This window comes from Coffea arabica, chromosome 11e (assembly GCF_036785885.1).
Source record: "Coffea arabica cultivar ET-39 chromosome 11e, Coffea Arabica ET-39 HiFi, whole genome shotgun sequence".
Taxonomy (NCBI): domain Eukaryota; kingdom Viridiplantae; phylum Streptophyta; class Magnoliopsida; order Gentianales; family Rubiaceae; genus Coffea; species Coffea arabica.
In genome coordinates, this window is record NC_092331.1 from 11,936,592 (window position 1) to 11,956,934 (window position 20,343).

At 35.4% G+C, this 20,343-nt stretch overlaps 3 protein-coding genes across 3 annotated transcripts; all 3 read left to right on the plus strand.

Annotated features, from left to right (window-relative positions):
- The first annotated feature begins 1,090 nt into the window (after positions 1 to 1,090).
- Positions 1,091 to 3,345, plus strand: LOC113717743 (NADPH-dependent oxidoreductase 2-alkenal reductase-like). Its single transcript, XM_027242541.2, has 5 exons — positions 1,091 to 1,457; positions 1,570 to 1,765; positions 1,900 to 2,066; positions 2,489 to 2,571; positions 2,756 to 3,345. Exons 1-5 carry the CDS (start codon positions 1,224 to 1,226, stop codon positions 3,051 to 3,053), a joined length of 978 nt encoding a protein of 325 aa, XP_027098342.1. The 5' UTR covers positions 1,091 to 1,223; the 3' UTR covers positions 3,054 to 3,345.
- A 1,799-nt stretch (positions 3,346 to 5,144) lies between these two features.
- LOC113717637 (F-box protein CPR1-like) lies at positions 5,145 to 6,299 on the plus strand. The gene has a single exon (XM_072072937.1). It carries the CDS (start codon positions 5,145 to 5,147, stop codon positions 6,297 to 6,299), a length of 1,155 nt encoding a protein of 384 aa, XP_071929038.1.
- A 2,381-nt stretch (positions 6,300 to 8,680) lies between these two features.
- Positions 8,681 to 9,845, plus strand: LOC113718124 (F-box protein CPR1-like). The gene is made up of 2 exons (XM_027243043.1): positions 8,681 to 9,010; positions 9,150 to 9,845. The coding sequence occupies exons 1-2, from the start codon at positions 8,681 to 8,683 to the stop codon at positions 9,843 to 9,845; spliced, it is 1,026 nt and encodes a 341-aa protein (XP_027098844.1).
- The last annotated feature ends 10,498 nt before the right edge of the window (positions 9,846 to 20,343 follow it).

Below are 20,343 nucleotides of genomic sequence, written 5' to 3' on the forward strand. Positions count from 1 at the left end.
ATATATATGACATGGGCCGGCCCTGCCGTCCCGGTCAAAGACTTGCACTTTGTTCTTTTGCTCAAGCCGGCTTTTGTCTCGTATTTAGTGCTTTTCTGTATCTGTTGTCCTAATACTGCTTCCTTGCTTGCACAGACATGGTAGATAATAGGCAATTATTAGAAGGCAATGGTAGATAATTGGCAACTATTAGGAGACAAATGATTACAATTGTTCATGCTAAACCAGCTGAGCTAGTTCAATTGGCCATTAGACGAGGGATTAGAGGGATTAAATCCCTCTGACTGTGTTTCCTCTCTAAAATTTATCGAAGTATGATTGAAGATTATTTAATTTTCTTTGTGCTTCTCAATAGATTCAATAGGTCCATCCCTCTCTATTTTCTCCTAGTATATGACTAACTATAACAATGCTGCTAAAAAAATGTTTACACTACAAGTACTATTTGAATGGAGTGTTTTGTATCACATTTTTCAATCAATTTTTATTTTTTGTGCTTATTTATTCACAAAAATTGGTACTGTAATATTTGTCTGTATAAAACATCCCAAAAAAACAACCATTGAGACAGAGCAGCACCTCGATTCCCAAATTAAGAATTGAACAATTGGTTTGATGCTATCGCACTTGTGAGTGTAGTGTATCAAATTATTGCAAAAAAAATAAAATTGAGGAATATACTAGGATAAGATGTTGACAAATCTCTTAAATCCACAAGCATACCAGTTATTATTACTCAAAATTCAAAATTCAAAATTCAAAGTTGTACTAATTACAGATGGCAGAATGATACATTTGTTGAATCATAGAATAAGTATCGTCCAATTTTGCATCATGGCCTCTCTAGTTGAGTTTCGTCCAATTCAATTTGATTGATGTAACTTTTAAAATATATAATACAATCATAAAATTTGTCTAACTCATACAACTAAATAATGTAAAATTCATAATTATGCTAGAGTTATACAAGTTTACATCAAATGTCTTTAGGATTATAACAATCAATGGACAAAATTCATCTGGAGAGGCCCGCTTTACTTCTTTTTATCCTGTCGAATACATGTATATATATTCAGTGCATCATTAACTATTCTTCGATTGAGTAGTTTTCAAACAAACATTTTTTTTTTCCTTCTCCTCATTCTTTCTCTTGGAGTGGGAGGAACAATTTTCTTTTTCATGCACACAGAATTTTGAAGTTTTGAGGATTGCAAGAAACCTCAATGGAAGTAACAAACAGATACGTAGTGATTAAACATATTATTGATGGAGCACCACAGGAGTCAGACTTTGAGCTTAGAACTGAACCTCTTACTTTATCAATTGAGCCCGGAAAAGATGAAGTCATCGTCAAAAATCTCTTCTTATCGATTGATCCATACCAATTGAACCGCATGACGAGCCAAAGTTGCTTTCAGCAAGCAACCAACATTGCAGGTGCCCTCAACCCTGGCGAGGTATGTTGCAAATTACAAACTACTTTTGTTGATTGATGACAATGCAATGAAGATTTATTCAGAGATGTATGCAGAGTAATGCTCACAAGAATCAATTAATTGTTGTTAACAGGAAATTGATGGTTATGGTGTGGGGAGAGTTGTCGCTTCTGGCAATCCTGAATTTAAAGAGGGGGACTTGGTTTCCGGGTTCCTGAGCTGGGCAGAGTACAGCATCATAAAAGAGGGTACCAGCAAATTTAAAGGAGCTAAGTTAAATAAGGTGGAGACCATGGGATTTCCACTTTCTTACCATGCAGGATTTCTAGGTAAGTTCATATCATACTTCCATTGTTATCAACATGTTATAATGCTGCATTTTGGGCCTGATTAAGATTGTCTTTCCAGGGTAGGATCAGGATATTTGAATAGATTAACTACTCTTTCAATTTTTTTTGTGCAGGATTCAGTGGGATAACAGCTTTTGCTGGACTTTTTGAAGTGTGTAAACCCCAGAAAGGGGAAACAGTGTTTGTTTCTGCTGCCTCAGGATCTGTGGGAAGTTTAGTTGGGCAGTATGCCAAGCTCTTTGGGTGCTATGTGGTAGGCTGTGCTGGTAGCCAAAAAAAGGTCAGCCTTCCATTTCCAAATGGACACATTATTTACTTCCAGTGCTGATTTTTGTGTTTCCCTTTTTTGTTGGTGAGGTTTGTTTCAATTTATTATGTCAAGAGGGTTTGGTTTAGTGATAATAGGAAATACTTGGTAAGCATTAGAGCAAAATATTTGAGATCAAACCTGTACTTAGGAATGACCTATGACCTAGATAAAGGGCTGGATGACTTCATGATATCTTTTTTTTTTATTTCCTTTCCTTTTGTCATTAATTTCTCTATTCTGTTAATTCTGCTAACAATAATGTTTTCAACTAGACTTAAGAAGGATACATTTGAGAGTTTAGGTGCAAAGTGAGAATCATATACAAGTTTGGGGCCACAAAGTGAAATTATTTCATAAGAATAATGTTGTATTTTACCTTGAAATATTTATAGGTAGACTTGCTCAAGGAGAAGCTTGGTTTTGATGAAGCATTCAACTACAAAGAGGAAATTGATCTTAAGTCAGCCCTTAAAAGGTAACTCAAATCCACTGCATCTATTGAATTTCAGGAACTCGAGTGATTTATTTAACTCTTTTACTTTGAAATTTCACTTGAACTTCAACTTGATAATCTATCAAATAGGGACTAACATTTTGGCAAGTGAAGATGTCATGTACTTGGGATAGCATTTGCTAATTTTTGAACAATGATACTATAGGTACTTCCCTAGTGGGATTGACATATATTTTGACAATGTGGGAGCAGAAATGTTAGAAGCAGCAATTGAAAACATGAATCCATTTGGTAGAGTGGCTGTTTGTGGCGTTATATCAGAGTATACGAATGAAGGAAAACGTGCAGCTTTAAACATGGTGGATGTTATATACAAGAGGATCACAATTCAAGGATTTCTTGCTGCACTTGAGCACCTCCAGAGTGGGAAGTTCCACGTTCTTGAAGACATTTCGCGTGGTGTGGAAAGCATACCATCAGCTTTTGCAGGACTTTCGAGGTGATAATGTTGGGAAAAAAATGGTTCAAGTAGCTGATGATTAAGTACCAGATCATTTTGCTGGAGTCATAATTGAGCAAAAGTAAGTAAATGAAGATTAGGGAGCTGGGGAAGGAAAAGGGCTTTAAATCTCAAGGATTTCTTGGCTGTAACTGATCTTGTAAACAATAATATCCCACTGGTGGAGTCACGAATCAATGATCTTTTCCATTGATTTGTTCTCAGATTAGTAATTTTACTCTCAAGGAACCTTCTGTTAAAACAATATATTAAATTAATATCGAAGTAGTTATGTACGAGAGTGAAAATTATTAAGAAGTAAATTTGAAACATCTTGAGAGTAGCTGATTATTAGGAACCGGTAAAAAGCTAAGATTTCATGCTTATTTAAGAATGGCTTGCATCTACAGTTGTCAAGCAAACTTGATTATTCAAGTAGTGGTTGTAAAAGATGTGGCCCGAACAAATACTAGTCCTAGACCTGTAGTTTAGTGATACTGCTATTTTATATACTTCTTCCGTCATAAAGATAGATTCACTTCTACTTCATATAAGTTAAGAAGGGTAATTAATGTAATCATTTTTGCTTATTACTTTCCTTATATACCTTTCTATTGATTCTTGTTTTAGTGTCTTATTTATTCCTTCTAGTACAATGGTTGACTAATAGAATAGCATGTTTACTGATTCAAATGCACATTGACTATGGATATAGTAGTAAATCCATATACCAACTATGCTTTAGAAAAGAAATAGACCTATAATTTGGGATAAATACAAAATGAAAGTGTTGATCTATTCTTATGAGACGGAGGAAGTATATATCAGTTTTGTAGCTATTCTTGCAAATGTGATCATAAGAGTTGACCAGACAAAACAGAAGAGGGGGCAGTTTGCAAATAATTAAGTGCTACGAATGGCCCAAAAAGTCTTTTTTTCTATTTTTGTAATCCGAAATATACTCCGACTCGAGCCCTTTCGACTTGAGCCGGCGCACCAAATCGGAGGGAAATGCCACGGTCACACACAACATTTTTCCTGGTGAGTCGCAGGGTACTCCAGGGAGCAATTTCGATCCCAGAACCTTTTGTGTCTCAAAGAATCGCTACTATCACTGGACCAATCCTGTGGGACAAAGAATATAAAGTTTTTGTTTTTTCACTTGTTTTGTTAGCCTAGTTGTCATAAACGGTTGACTTGAGTCTGATAGGCTGTACAAGTTCTGAAAATCCTATTTAGAATTCCCATTTTATCCATCATATTGTTATTACCTTTATGGTAAGTGATAAAGAAACATGGTAAGTACGTAGTTTGGTTACATCAAGATACAAGCAATTTTTAAATTTATAGTTTACGTGATTTCATTATTTTTCATCTACAATCATATGTTTCACAGTTATATACAAATTGACAACGGTACTCAGTTTAGTTGGTAAGACATTTACATGTAATTGAGTGATTAGAATTGAAGTTATAAAAGGATCATTAGGCAGAAACAACTATTGATGCCCCTTCGAAAACAGTAATAAAGAAACACAAGTATATAATATAGGACTTGGGCTACACCCATTAACTACAGCTGTTGGTGTTTTTTTTTTTTTTTAATCAAAATTCAATTTAACAGTTTCAAGCCCCGGGAGTTGAGGTCAATGTTATGGTCTTTCTCTACTTCCTTCCACCTAATTGCTCAGTTGCTTCCACAAGTTGACCTTAACCGAGTCTTTGCTTCAGCCAAGTTTATAAATGCCAACTTAAATGTGTATTATGGGCAAAGCCATAAGTATATTGGTCAAAACGAAGTGGAAAAGGAATCACAAGCCTTCCTTAATATTCATCAAACTTTAGTTTCGACTGAAGCTCTTGTCAACTGTTGAGGCAAGACTCCATCCAATATAGGCTTTAATTACCTCATTTGAGTCTTCTTGTCCTCCAAACTCCAGTTAAAATCCGTCAAATTTGCAATCCAGTCTTATTCTGTTAAATAGAGTTGCTTTGATTACATCCTGTCCTGCACTGAGCTTGGAAGCCCACTGAAGCGAATCAAGCCACCAATTAAGGCACAGCTTACTTAGCAGAACTAATCCCATTTGGTCAAATGTCAGACTACATCCCTGACCAACTGCTTGTGAATGTGCTTTTGAGGTTACCCTTTGATTCTCTGATTCGATCCAGGTGCGTATCAAAATCATGGCGTTCTTTAATTGATGGTCCTCACTTCATCAAAATGTATAACGAAAGCCACCTCGAAACAAACTATGATCATAATGATACTAAGATTGTTGCCTTGATTGAGGAGAAGTCTTCCCCAGTTACTGGCTCTAGAAGCAGAGACTTTTACTCCCTAGATATGAATCTACTTTTTAGCTCCTGTACTGCAAATGCAAAAAAACTCAACTTTCCTGCTGATTCTTTTAGAGATGATATACGTTTGGTAGGCTCTTGCAATGGCCTTCTTTGCTTGGTACATAGGAATTGGAACATTTTTATATGGAATCCATGGACTCAAAAGTATTGGGAGATACCCCCTCCACCGTATGGAAATGCAATTGGCCACAGCCAAGTTCAAATCCGTCTAGGTTTTGGCTATGACCGTGTCAGTGATGATTACAAAGTCCTGGCTTTCAAGAATGGTTGGAACTGTATGCAAATCCTAACACCAACAATTACTCTTTGCAGTAACAAAGTTTATGTTTATAGCTCAAATCTAAATTTATGGAAAGATATTGGGGATTTCCCATTTCAACAGGCAACCATGTTCCCTGACCCTATGGATGGTATTCTGGCTAATGGTGCATTGCACTGGGTTGGCGGTCAGAACTTTATCTTTGCTTTTGACCTTTGCAGTGACAAATTTCGTTCCATGCTCTGTCCTTTCTGGGAAGACCGTTTCCTCCCGCAATTGTGCATCTTGAATGGTGTCCTTTGTTTGCTCTCTGATTATGACTTTGGGAATCAGAGGTTTGCTGATATTTTTTTAATGGAGGATTATGGAGTTCACGAATCTTGTTGGTCTAAATTAGGCTCGATTAGAATCCCTTTTGGCAAATGGACAACACCCATAGCATTATCCAAGAACAAGAAGCAAGTGGTTTTGCAAATTAGCAAGGCTACGCTGGTGCTTTATGATCTGGAGACGAATTCGTTCAATGATGTAGCCATGAGTGGTGCAGCAAGTTCTTTAGATTCACCTATAAGTCTAACTTCATGTGTTTGTGTTGGAAGCCTTGCTAGTCTGTTCTGGCAAGCCTGATTAGGCTGATTTGTCATAAACTATTAAAGATAGAAAGCATGTGATCATTTTTGAAAGCCTTGTTGGTCCGTTCTAGGAAGTCTGGTTTGTCAAAAACTGTGGAAGACAGAAAGCATGTGATATTGTGATCATTTGATAATCTTGAGGTGGAATCAATCCTGTGTTGTAGGCATAAATGGTGCAGGAAAAAGAAAAGAAAGAAAAATGGTGGTGCAAGATATTTTATACTTCTGAATAATCTCAAGCAGGAACTTGTTCAGTGATGTATGCATAAACAGTGGTGCAATAAAAGTGTACAGTGTCTCATGTTTGAGTTACAAACTTTGATCGGCCTTATCATGATGCTTGTTTAATTTGTTAAATTTAATTTAGGCTTTAGTTTAAATCCACAAAGAAATCGTTGCGAAAGAAGTTGGAGTAGATGCTTAGAATGTTAATTTGTTCACAAAACAATTTATCATTCTGATTTTGCTTTCTTGTTTTGAAGTTTATTAGCACATAAAACATCTTCTGGTTCATGAATCAATTAGTTTAGGATGGCTTTTTGTTTCTTCACAAGTTAGAATTAGATGCATCAACTCTGTATATATTTCTCGAGCAAATGTACAAAAACATGCAGTCTTCTTTTTGCTGCGTAATTTCAATGTTATCTTGTGCTTAAACAACTTAAAATTGCTGTCAAGGGTTGACCTGAATTGAATCATGTAAATGCTTTGATTAACATAATCAAGATGAGGCCAATTTTGGGAGCGGGACCGAAAAAGCTAAGGATTCAATACTGGGCAAACATCTGCAATATTCCTTTAACTTCCGAGTCACTAGGAAAACAGGATTGAGGTAATCAAATCCAATTATTTCTTAAGTATGCCAAATCAAGATTCAAGCTCTTATGTTTATAGGATCCTGATTCAAGCTGTACTTGTTTAGACTTGATCAGATTGCTCGAAAGAGCCTTTTGGCCCCTGCAGAAATTCAAGTTCTTTTTGCGATGATCCTATTATTCTTATCTTCTGCAGGAAACAGCTGCAGTCTGTAGCCACCTTCCAATGGACTGAACTAAAAGATAAACACTCGATCGCCATGGATAGAAATAATCATACACAACAACTTTTGCTCCAACAAATATGAGTCATCAAACGCTAATTATTGGTTGATCCACAAAGTGGCAGTGGAAATGACAAAAAATACACAAGATTTTGATTAAAAGAAACTTTCTTCCCCACAGGAGTTGGAGAGAAGACATGATTTATACATGTATAAACAAGAAACTTTATATTTTAGAATAAGCAAAAGTACTCACTCCATTTCACTTTCATAGTTTTGTTTTCTTTTTTCATTTGTCCCAAAATTATAGTCTACATTCTAATTAAAGAACATAGCTACTTTTAACTTCTCTAAAATATCTTTATTTAATAGTATACTCGTTACCAGTAAATATAACTTACCTTATTTAATACATTCAACTTTTTCATCAATAATTGCTTTGATATATGTCTTGAATGGTACAATATTTTTAATATACCATCATTATTGTTGTTGTAATTAATGTAAAAGTATATTGATTAGTGATACTCCTAATATTAATATAAGGGTATTTTAAGAAAATATTAAATTAAATTTATTTTTTCAATAGAGTTAACTAATTTTTGTTAAACAATGTGAGAAAAAAAAACCAAAGCTGTCAAAACACACCAAGTGTAATCCATGAGCTTGGAGCAGCCGGTAAGCGGATTGTTAATGCCAACTAGAGGTGGGAAGTACGACTTTTGCATGTGGCGCCTTGAAAAATTTTGAACCGGACCTTCATTCTCGAGTAAGAATCGGACTCTGTGGATGCTCCTCAAGCCGAAGCCGAATCTAGATTAGTCTCACTAAGGGTAGGGACAATATGTTCAAAGCAAAAAAAAAAAAAACACATGCACACACACACCAAGTGTAAACTTCAAACAACTTTATAAAAGGCAACTCTCCCACTTGTGTATATAGTATACTATATGAGCAAACCCCAGCTGTATAGTGGTGTATAGTGGTCAAAGAAGAGAGAAAGAACAATTCTTCCTCAATCTTCAATTCTTCATCAAACGCCGGCTGGGCTACTTTCAATTGAAGCTCCTGTCAACTGTTAAGGCAAGCCTAGACCCAATATAGTCTTGCTTTTAGTTACATGATTTCAATCTTCTTGCAACCAATACTCCTCAATATTATATACTCCAGTTGGGATCACCAAATTCGCGATATATCCAGTCTTATTCCGTTCAGAGGCTAAACTGATTTGCTTTGATAACATCCTGTCATGCTCTGAGGTAGGAAGCTCACCGACGCGAATTAAGCCACCAATTGACTGACAACTTACTTTGTAGCAATCACTATCATTTGGTAAAATGTCAGACCATATCCCTGACCATGTGCTTGTCAACGTGCTTTTGAGGTTACCATTTGATTCTCTAATTCGCTCCCGGTGCGTATCAAAATCATGGCGTTCTTTAATTGATGACCCTCACTTCATCAAAATGCATTATTTGAATAAAAACCACCTTCAAACAAACTATCATCATGATGATACTAAGATTATTGCCTTGGTTGAACATGGCGCTTCGGTTTTTACTCGCCCTGAAAGTAGAAAATTTTACACTTCAGATTCAGATCTTTCTTGTAGCTCCATTCTGCATGCTAAGCAACTCAACTGCCCTATAGAGCTCTCTGAATATCATGTTCGTTTAGCAGGCTCTTGCAATGGCCTTCTTTGTTTGCTAACTTCAGAGTCGGACATTTTCTTATGGAATCCAATCCATGGACTCAAAAGCACCGTAAATTACCCTCTCCTCCTTATGAAAATTTGATTGGTTGTAGAGTCAATTTTCGTCTGGGATTGGGTTTGACCCTGTTAATGATGCCTACAAAGTGGTTGCTTTCATGAAATGTTGGAGTATTTTCGACCAAGATTGGTCAACTCCGACGAGTCATGAGGTTTATGTTTATAGCTCAAAGCTTAATTCATGGAAAATAATAGGTGATTTTCCATTTGAGAATCCTTTTCGGGAACCAATGGATGGACTTCTTGTTAATGGTGCATTACACTGGTTTTACTGTGTAGGCTACATTCTTGCCTTTGATCTTAGCAGCGAAGAATTTCGCATGATGCCTTGCCCTTACTTGGAAGGTCGTCGGGATTATGATTTGTGGGTCCTGAATGGTTGCATTTGCTTGGTTTCCTACTTCTTTGCCCATGATCATCGGAGATGTGCTTATATTTCACTGATGGAGGATTACAGAATTGATGAATCACGTCGGAATCTATTAACTTTCCTAAAATTCCCTTTTGATGAGCAGATATTATGGCACCACATAAAGCCAGTAACATGTTCAAGGAACAAAAAGCAATTACTTTTGGAGGTTAATAGCAAGAAGCTTGTGCTTTATGACAGTGAAAAAAATTCCTTCGTTGATATTGCAGACAAGAGTGGTTTAGATTTACATGTGAACCATTATGAATTCACAAACCTAACTACATGTGTTTGTCTAGAAAGCCTTGTTAGGCCTTTTTAATGATTTTGATTTCTCATATCAAATTTCATATAGCTGGTCCTCTAATCACTTGTTGATTACCCAACTTCATAACAGAATTTCATGACATTCTGAATTACTCAATTTGTTTGCTTGTTACAAACATTTTGTTCATTTCCTTTTTGAGCAAAAGTTTCCTCGTCACATGTTATTGCAAGAACACTTTGTTTGTTATATATATATATATATATATATATATATATATATATATATATATATAATGAAAGAGTTAGGTTTTGCAGAACTTATAAAATTTCCTTGAGCTACCATATGTTTTTCTTTTTGGGCATGCAGTACATTGTGAAGCTTCAAAAAGTTCATTATAATTGAAATTCAAGATTGTTTTATGATTAGAAGAAACTTTTTCTTTCTCCCAGTACAACTTGTTTGGATTTTCATCACTTTCTTTCCCCTTACTACCAAGTTACACAAGTTTTTACAAATAACTGGTTCAATTCACACAGAGACACAAAATTGCTCTCTTAGATTTTTCTCTACAAGAAAAATGGCAACTACTAGATGAAAAAGAGGATAGCCTGTGACAGGTGTCAAGCCTGTGCAATAATTACCTACTCAACAAAAATATAAATTTTGTATATAGCGGTGAGTATGATCGAATCCACAGGGATTTGGGATAATTTATTTCTTTTAGATTCTAGAGTATGGGGGATTTTTATAGAAATATAAAATAACTAATTAATTAAATACAAGCAACTTAAGAAAATAAACAAAAATTAATCAATAATAGATACGACTCTAGCCAAAGGTGCAACTTTTCAGACACGGTCCATTCAACTGATCATTGATGCAAAGATAATTCAATTACTCATTAATAGATTGATTATAGTTGCCATACACACGATAAATAACCAACTTTTCCGTACTTTTTCGATAGCTAAGATATGACCGTTAACTATTTCCCTAACTAAGAAATAACCCTAGGTACGACCATATGATTCAATTCCTCAATTGCATTAAGAATTAGAAAAGCCCAACCCTAATCAATAAACTGCTACCAGGGTTTGTTTAAATTAGATCATACATTTTCCTAACATGGGACCAAGCTAGAAGCCACTGGTATTAACCAATAAAACAATTACGGATTTAACCGATTAATTTGACAGTAGATTATTAGGCTAATTCAAATATCGGGCTCTTGGCATTCAAATAACAAAACAATCATAAAAATTTAAATCAGAAAATGCACAAATACCAATGAATAAAAGAAATAAATAAAATAATTCAATCTCACAGATGTTTGAAATCGAGTTTTCAAGTTGACCTTCGACTAGAAAAGAAACTTAGTTGCGCATAGCCAATTGAAACAATTCACACCATTTTTCCAAAACCAGCCACATGACTCTTTGATAAGAGAAAAACTAGAGAAAACAAAAGATTGGCCAAAAGGCCAAGCGGCCGTCCTCCCCTCTGTTGCGGTCGAACCCTCCAAAAATAAGAAGGTATCTAATGACTACTAATTAATAACCAATTCGGCTTCTCACTTGGACAACCAAAACTAGAATTCTAATTGAAAAAAGGTAACTTCAAGAATAGTGCCAATTGTTTTCTAAATAAAATATCTAAGAAAAATGGTAATTTCCTAATCTTCCGCCAATAATCCACGTAGACTCCATCTTGAATTGGGAAACTCTTAAAAAATCACTTCTTTCATCATTTTTTTCTCATTTGCCTACAATTAGCACCAAATACCAAATATAAGTAGAATTTATCAATTAATACAATATTTGGTAAAATAAAAGAGAAAAATAATCACAAAATTAATGACAAAAATGCAACCTATCAATTTTTCCCACACCTAAATGATGATTGTCTTCAAGCATGAGAACAACAAATCAAGCAATCAAACTCAAACAATGGCTATTGTTCAAATCTTCTATTGCCAAGATACAATTAAAATACGTGTCAAGTATTATTGGCTAATCTTTAAGAAATATCTCTCCAGTTAGTTTTCAAGATAAAAAACTCTTCCAATTTATGACTAACTAATCTAAGAATATAAAATATTCAACCAGCATCCATCAGCAAACGGTTCAACTATTAAACAAAATCTCAATATTAAAATTTATGGATCAGCGGGTTAACAATTCATTCACACACTTTCACATTTTTCACTATTAGCACATTTTTTTTTGCTTTTCTAAAATATCCCACACTTGAGTTTTTTTTTCTCAAGGGGAATACTTAGTTAGGGATGGCAACGGGGCGGGGTTGGGGCGGGGGACACCTCCCCCATCCCCCGCCCGCTGCCTACAAACTCCCCCCGCCCAACCCCATCCCCCGTCCCCTGCTCCCCCCGCCCCGCCCGGCCCCGCTTCCCCTGCGGGGCTAATAAAAATTTGTTATATAATTTTATTATGATTAAATTTTAGCAAATAATCAAGTACTAAAATATTAACACGTCATCAAATTATTATTCATTATAATTTTACAATTGAAACTTATAAAAACAATCAAACAAAAAATATTTGAATACAATCCAACATGATGAAATAAATATAACTAAAGTAGTCAAGTTTTCACTTTTGGCACAAATACAATCACTAATTCATTTTTGTGCTTGTGCTTTTTTTAAGAAAAAAATATTATTGTATTAAGTGTAATTAGGGATTTAGTATAAATATATTAGTAAATTTAGTATAAAAAATTAATAATTTGTATTAGTACACATATATAATTATTAGTATAATTAATAATATCAATTATATTATATATACTAATAGACATTATATAATACATATAACTAATAATATCATTATCATAAGTTTGTAACTAATTAAATTATATATTATATATAATTATATATATTTATTTTTTTAAAGCGGGTGGCGGGGCGGGGGATAGGGCGGGGGTACACTCCCCTGCCCCCCGCCCCGTTTCTAAGCGGGGGGCCCCTCCCCAACCCCCTCCCCATTAATCCCCCGCGGGACGGGTGCCCGCGGTCACCCGCTCCCATTGCCATCCCTATACTTAGTCTTTAGTCATTTAAGCATTTTGTCGCAAATTTCGACATTTGTCAAATGAAGGAGCCCGGTTACTTAGTTTTTATCGCTAAAGGACCACATACTCATAGTTATCGTCACTTTTTGACGCGAAAATCAACACTTTTGGTGAAGACCTCCGGTTATTAGGCAACGATACTAGTGGAGTATAGCCAAATACTGTTTATAAATAAGCACCAAATTAAAATTTAAAATCATACAAATCCGCTTTATTTCTTAAACATGGAGAACTAAGATTAATAACTGAACCAATTTGCATAAAAAATGCTAGACAAATATTTACAATACTTAGAAAAGTTAACCAAAAAATGCAAAAGTCACAAAATCTCAAATATTCACCAAAGAGATACCCTTAGATTTAACCATGTCATACTTAACACCTTAGAGTATAAAATCTTAGCGGTAGAAAAATTTGAGACATCTAATCATCGTTTATCAGGAACAACCATAAATATGCACAAAGATAAGCTAAAATTGAAAAAAATTTGAAAAAAATCGAATAAAAAATTCCAACAAAAATGCCTACATTGCACTATTCTAATATACTACTCCCCCCATACCTAAATCTTACATTGTCCCCAATGTAAGATAGAGAATAAAAGAAAAGTAATGGGGATAACGAAACTTCCCTGATAACTGAGGGGGCAGTGGACAGTTACGGGCAAGGAGCAAATGATTATGGAGCTCGAGATATGTTGATGGTTGATGGCAGTGGAGAAGGATGGAAGAAAGAAAGAAAGAAGAAAAAGAAAGAAAAAGAAAGGAAGAAAAGGAAAAGGAAAAGGAAGAGAAAAAAAGAATTTTTTTTTTTACCTTTTCCTAGGACACGACGTGGGCACGTCATGAAGGTGGAAATCCTTCTGATAAAGAACTTAGAAATTGCACATTACCACGTGCCCTATTGGCCCGGGCGTGCCATGTCAGTCAATCCGCTCCAGGATCGAAAAAAGAGCTCTCCAGGTGTCTTGACGAGAGCGAGCCATGAATGTGGAATCTCTTCTGATGAAGAACTTGGGAATTGCACATTACCATGCGCCCTATTGACGCAGGCGCGTCATGTCAGGAGGACATCTACTAATCATCAAAAATAGAAAATTAAATCAAAAATTTGTGAAAGCTCTAAGAGAAACATATTAAAACTATCAAATAAAATTAAACAAACAACGAAAATAATTTGGGTTGCCTTCCAATAAGCGTCTTTCTTTAATGTTTTTGGCTAGACATTGTCATGTTTGTTCAAGAAGGATAAAATCTTGTGCCTCGTTTCAATGCTTCATCCTCTATATAATCCTGATAGCCCTCGTAAATAGAGTAATCCCTAAGCACACGAGCTACGGTCTTCCATGGACTAGTAGATGGTGTCAAACAAATCAACAATAATCTTAATTCTTCACTCACTCCTCCATCACGCGCACTTAGTAGTTTAAGATATTTTGCCATCACAACTCTTGACTTATTTCTATCATGAAACTCAAAATCTTCTGGTATAATAAAATCAATCTTGCTAACAGGAATTAAAGAATAAGAGTCAGGAAAATGTTGATTAAGAAATGGAGGAGATGTCACCGCATTTGAAAATTGTTCACCGGATTCATTCACTTGAGTGATTTGATGTTGGGGTTTCATTTCTTGCATTTCAATTTCCTTTTCAACTGCATCTTTAAATCTTTCTTCTTGAGACTTTTGTAATTCCATGTCACTTGTTAGAATAATTGCATCCTCATCTTTCTTAAGGTCGATGATGGCCTGTGAGGGCAATTCTTCGTAAATTGGAGAAATCAATTTGCTCAGTATAGATTCATGTCCTCCATCTTCCATCTCTTTTTGAATTTGATCCTGACTCTTATCCTTCAGAATTGTAGGCCCTTTAATTTTTTTTCCACTTCTGAGGGTCATGGTACTCATGTTCTTTGGATTAACTTCAGGCTGAGATGGAAGTCTTCCTTTCTCTTGAGACTCCAAACGATGTAGTGTAGAGGCCATCTAACTCAACTGATTTTCTATGTTTCTTATGCTCGTGTCCGTCCTTTGTTGGTATTGAATGGCATTTTGCTAGAGTTGCGTGGTGTTGGCAACCAATGTCTTGACCATATCCTCCAAAGATATGTCAGCATTTGATGAATGAGATTGAGATTTGGAGGGGTACTGCGGCTGAAAACCTTGCTGCCTATTAAGAAAAGAATTTTGCTGCTTGTTGCCTCCATAGCTGAAATTCGAATAGTCTCTCCAATTCAGATTATACGTGTTGGAGTAAGGGTCATACTGCCTACAAGGCGCGGGCACGTTGCCAGCCATGCTCACTTGTTCAACTCCTCCATCTTGTAACACTGGGCACCAATCTTTGGGATGACTCGTGTCCTTACAAATACTACATGCTTTAGCCTGCTACAAATTTTCTATAGCCAACTATCGAATAACCGAAATTAATTCAGATATTTGTTGTTGAATTGATGAGATATTTGCCTCATTTACTCGACGAGTATGTGTATCCTCCCTTATGTCAAATTGTTGAGAATTTTCTGCCATCCTTTCTATCAATTTCCAAGTATCTTGGGGGGTTCACCAAAGCACCTCCACTGGCAGCATCTATAAGACTTCTATCTGTATATAGCAAACTTTCATAGAAATATTGAATCAGGAGCTGTGTTGGAGACATCTAGTACACAACTTTTTGAATCTCTCCCAGTAGTCATAGAGAGACTCTCCTGGATGCTGAGTAATGCCACAAATTTCCTTCCTCAGACTGGCGGCTCTGGATGCAGGGAAATATTTTTTCAAAAATATCTTCTTTAACTGGTCCCAGGTTGTTATACTACTTGGTGGTAGATAATACAACCAATCTTTTGCTGCGTCTTTGAGGGAAAAGGGAAATGCTCACATTTTTATCTGCTCCTCAGTAATCTCGGGGGGCTTCATACTTGTGCATACTACATCAAATTTCTGCAAGTGCTTGTAGGGCTCCTCATCTGAAAAACCATGAAAAGAAGGTAAAAGGTGAATTAGACCAAACTTTAATTCAAATGGGGTATTAGCATCTAAATTTGGAAAAGTAATGCATAATGACGGTTGATTTAAGTTTGGAACAGCCAACTCCCTTAAAGTTCGAGCATTAGCCATAACAACGTTTTCTTGATCAAAATCACTCGAGGTGGCACTATGCGCAGTCTTCTCCATCTCAGGGTCGAAAATTAATTCACCTGTATAAGAGAAATGGGGCATAAAATCGAGAAAGAGAAGAAAAAAAAGCCAAGAATTCAAAAATAAAATGAATTCAAAAAGAAAACAAATTAACTAATACCAATCCCCGGCGAGGGCGCCAAAAATTGACAGGTGTCGAACTTGTGCAATAATAATTACCTACTCAACAAAAATATAAACTTTGGATATAGCAGTGAATGGGGTCGAATCCATTGAGATTGGAAATAATTTATTTCTTTTAGAGTCCAGAGTATGGGGGATTTTTATAGAAATATTAAAATAACTAATTAACTAAATACAAGCAACTTAAGAAAATAAACAGAAATTAATCAACAATAGTTAAGACTCTAGCCAAAGGTGTAACTTTTCAGACACAGTCCATTCAACTGATCATTAATGCAAAGATAATTCAATTACTCATTAATAGATTGGTTATAGTTGCCATACATGCGATAAACAACCAACATTTCCTTACTTTTTCGATAGCCAAGGTACGACCATTAACTATTTTCCTAACTAAGAAATAACCCTAGGTACGACCATAATATTCAATTTCTCAATTGCATTAAGAATTAGAAAAGCCCAACCCTAATCAACAAACACGCTACCAGGGTTTGTTTAAATTAGATCATATGTTTCCCTAACATGGGACCAATCACGCTAGTCGTCACTGGTATTAACCAATCAAACAATTACGGATTTAACCGATTAATTTGGCAGTAGATTATTAGGTTAATTCAAATATCGGGCCATTGACATTCAAATAACAAAACAATCATAAGAAATTAAATCAAAAAATGCACGAATACCAATGAATAAAAGAAATAAGTAAAATAATTCGATCTCACAGATGTTTGAAACCGAGTCTTTAAGTTGACCTTCGACTAGAAAAGGAACTTAGTTGCGCATAGCCAATTGAAGCAATTCACACCATTTTTTCAAAGCCAGCCGCATGAGTCTTTGATAAGAGAAAAACTAGAGAAAACAAAAGATTGGCCAAAAGGCCAAGCGGCCGTCGTCCCCTCTATTGCGGCCGAACCCTCCAAAAATAAGAAGGTATCTAATGACTACTAATTAATAACCAATTCGGCTTCTCACTTGGACAATTGAAACTAGAATTCTAATTGAAAAAGGTAACTTCAAGAATAATGCCAATTGTTTTCTAAATAAAATATCTAAGAAAAATGGTAATTTCCTAATTTTTCGCCAATAATTCACGTAGATTCCATCTTGAATTGGGAAACTCTTGAAAAATCACTTCTTTTATCACTTTTTGCTCATTTTCCTACAATTAGCACCAAATACCAAATATAAGTAGAATCTACCAATTAATACAATATTTGGTAAAATAAAAGAGGAAAATAATCACAAAATTAATGATAAAAATGCAACCTATCAGCCTGTAGGAACTATGGACGAAGGAGAAAATGAATAAAATATCCTAAGTTTTGCTAGACTTGATTCTTCAAATAATTGGCAAACATCAAATTGTGGTTAATCGGAGTATTATATATCTCCTCTGGATATTTTTATTGCTGCAACTGCCTATTCCACGTCCATTTAGAATCTATTAAAGTTACATTCTTCATAGCATTTCAAACATGTGAAACAAATCATAAATGATCACTGTTCATACTTAACTAAGGGAAAGCATAGCAGGAAAAAAAGCCAACTCAAGCAACAATAATGGCGACGAGAATCAAACTACAATGTGAAGTGCTGAAACTAACGACGATGGAATTGATAGTCCGAAGAGTCTACAAATTGTAAAAGCTAAACTCTTAAGCATGGTTCGCCATATCAATCAAGTCCATGGTAATTCGGCCGAGTCATAACTAGAATGGAGCTTAACGATATGATACCGTTACTCGCATCGCCTCTAGAATTGAATCGGATACATATCACCGAGAACTCACCTATATGCAACGATATGACACAGGATTGTCGAATAATGGCGAGAACTCGGCGATATCTACTATTATGAATCAGAAACAAGAGAGTTTGCACTATTGAGGATCAGTTACTACCATAAAGGTGAGGAATTTAGATCAAATCCAACACCGTTGCCATATTTTGATCACGGCTCATCTAGTGCATCATCAAATTTAAAAGATAAACAATATGATTCGTACATTTCTCCTTATTCACATAAAGGAAACCAAGTACAAATGCCTTATTCTTACTATAGTAGAACGGGAGATGATCATAATTTTGAACCTGCTCATCATTCTAGGTCTATAATGAAAGTAGAAATATGTTCTTACTATATTTGATAGAATTCAAGAGATACATAATTTATGAATATTAATATTTTAATACCCATGATGGCGAACCATGCTCTTAAGGTTCTACTGGCCATATACATGCTGCAATTGTGTCATCATCTCAGAACGGAATATAATACTAAAAGTTCGAAGCTAAACCACCCTAAAAATTTGTTTATGGGTGCCTTTTCTAGTAATCAAACAGAATCTCGCTTCAATCAGACTGGAGGCTGCCGCTCAGATGGTTTCTCAGGCTTGTTGTCGCTGCTTCCCTTTGGTGTACTTTTGTAACATATGATGTGCAGATAGCGTTGGAAGACTCCAAAAAGAGCTCCAAGTCCATTACTAGTCTACATGACCAAAAAAAAAGCACAGATGTCCGCAGCTGATGACATATTTACAATGAAGTTTAACAAGCTATTGTATAAAGCTTTCAGAGAAAAAGTGAATTCGTTGGGTTCAGCTAAATTTGATGGATAAGAATTTTCGTTTGTATAGTTATATGGATTTTTTCCATTTAGTGCACATTAGGAAAAGGAAAGTGGATCAACTATCAGCGCTTTAAAATCGTCACTCACCTCCTAAATTGCAGTACTTTTGCACATCAAAAAATGAAATTTATCGTTTTGCCAAAAATATAGCTTTGAGCCTACTTCTTATTTGGTGTAAGAGATGAAATTCTTGTAGTCAGAAATAGCCAAAAACAATGTTAACTAAACTAATAAAATGTAGCTTGAGTCGTGCTTAATAACATTGTCTTAAGAAACTATTTCGTGAGATTGAAATGTTTCTCCAGAATTAAACAAGTGTTCTTTCAAAACAAACATTCATCTCTTACAAGACTTCTTTCAGTACAAACAAGTCTTGTCCCTGCAGGGATAACATTACAAAACAAACATTCATCAGGAAAATTTCAGAGGAATATTGTAAAAATATGCTTTGTTCGAAAGTAATTAATGATTAGCACTTACCACAATGGACAATGGAGAGGTGTATAGAATGAGACCGAAGATAACAAAGATGAACCCGAGGAAAAAATATCTTGTTTCAGTGGTTTGAAAGGCTAGCAAAGTTTGAGAACTATAGCGGCTGCAAAAACAGCCTCTCCAGTCAAGCCAAAAAATACAATCAGCGGAAAAAATGCATCACATCAATGGTAATACTGTTGCCATAATCAGTTAAAGTGTAAAAGTCATAGTATATTTGTATACACAAAATAAATCCATAATATGAATTAAGACTACCAAAAAATAGATCCTCAATTGAAACGTTATTGTTTGGATGAGTTAATACTAAAGCAGGCCATTCACTTTGATCAAGTTCAGGACGGGTAAAAATTAAACAGATAACAAAGAAGTCAACAATTAAGAGTCTTGTTACAAGCATTAAGGCTTAATGGAGGTAAAAGGAATCATTTACAAAGAATATTACCGATAGAGGATGAATATTGGGGAAAGAAGTGCATATCCTTTGCTTCTTACTGTGTGAGAACTGAGAAGTAAAAGAATATGGCCAGATAGGTCAATTCCAACACGATGCCAATGCCGTTGATGATGAGAATGAGTAAGCTGTTTGGGTGAACCATCGGTAATGCATAGAACACACAAAAGAACCAGTTCAACACTGCAGCAAGGTACGGATAAGGGTGGAATTCCTCCACCGATTTCATCTTGATGATCCTTGCAAAAGTAAACCTGCAATCAATAGAGTTTTATTTATCTCCAATAGAAATTTTGGAGATAAATAAAACTGCATATATAGAATGCTGGTGAGATGTCTGATAATGCTCATGTTCCTGCGATGATGTGCGAATTTCATGGGGTTTACAGATAGTCTAGACCTCATTACTGCTCCTATTTCATCGGTTCACAGAGGAAACATGGTAGCAGTCTTTAAGGTGGTTAGCAATTTGATAATACAGCAGGCTATTGATAAATTTTAAGCATCAATTGTATCAGTACTATGTTTGGAAATCCACAATGTGGATAAATGAATGTG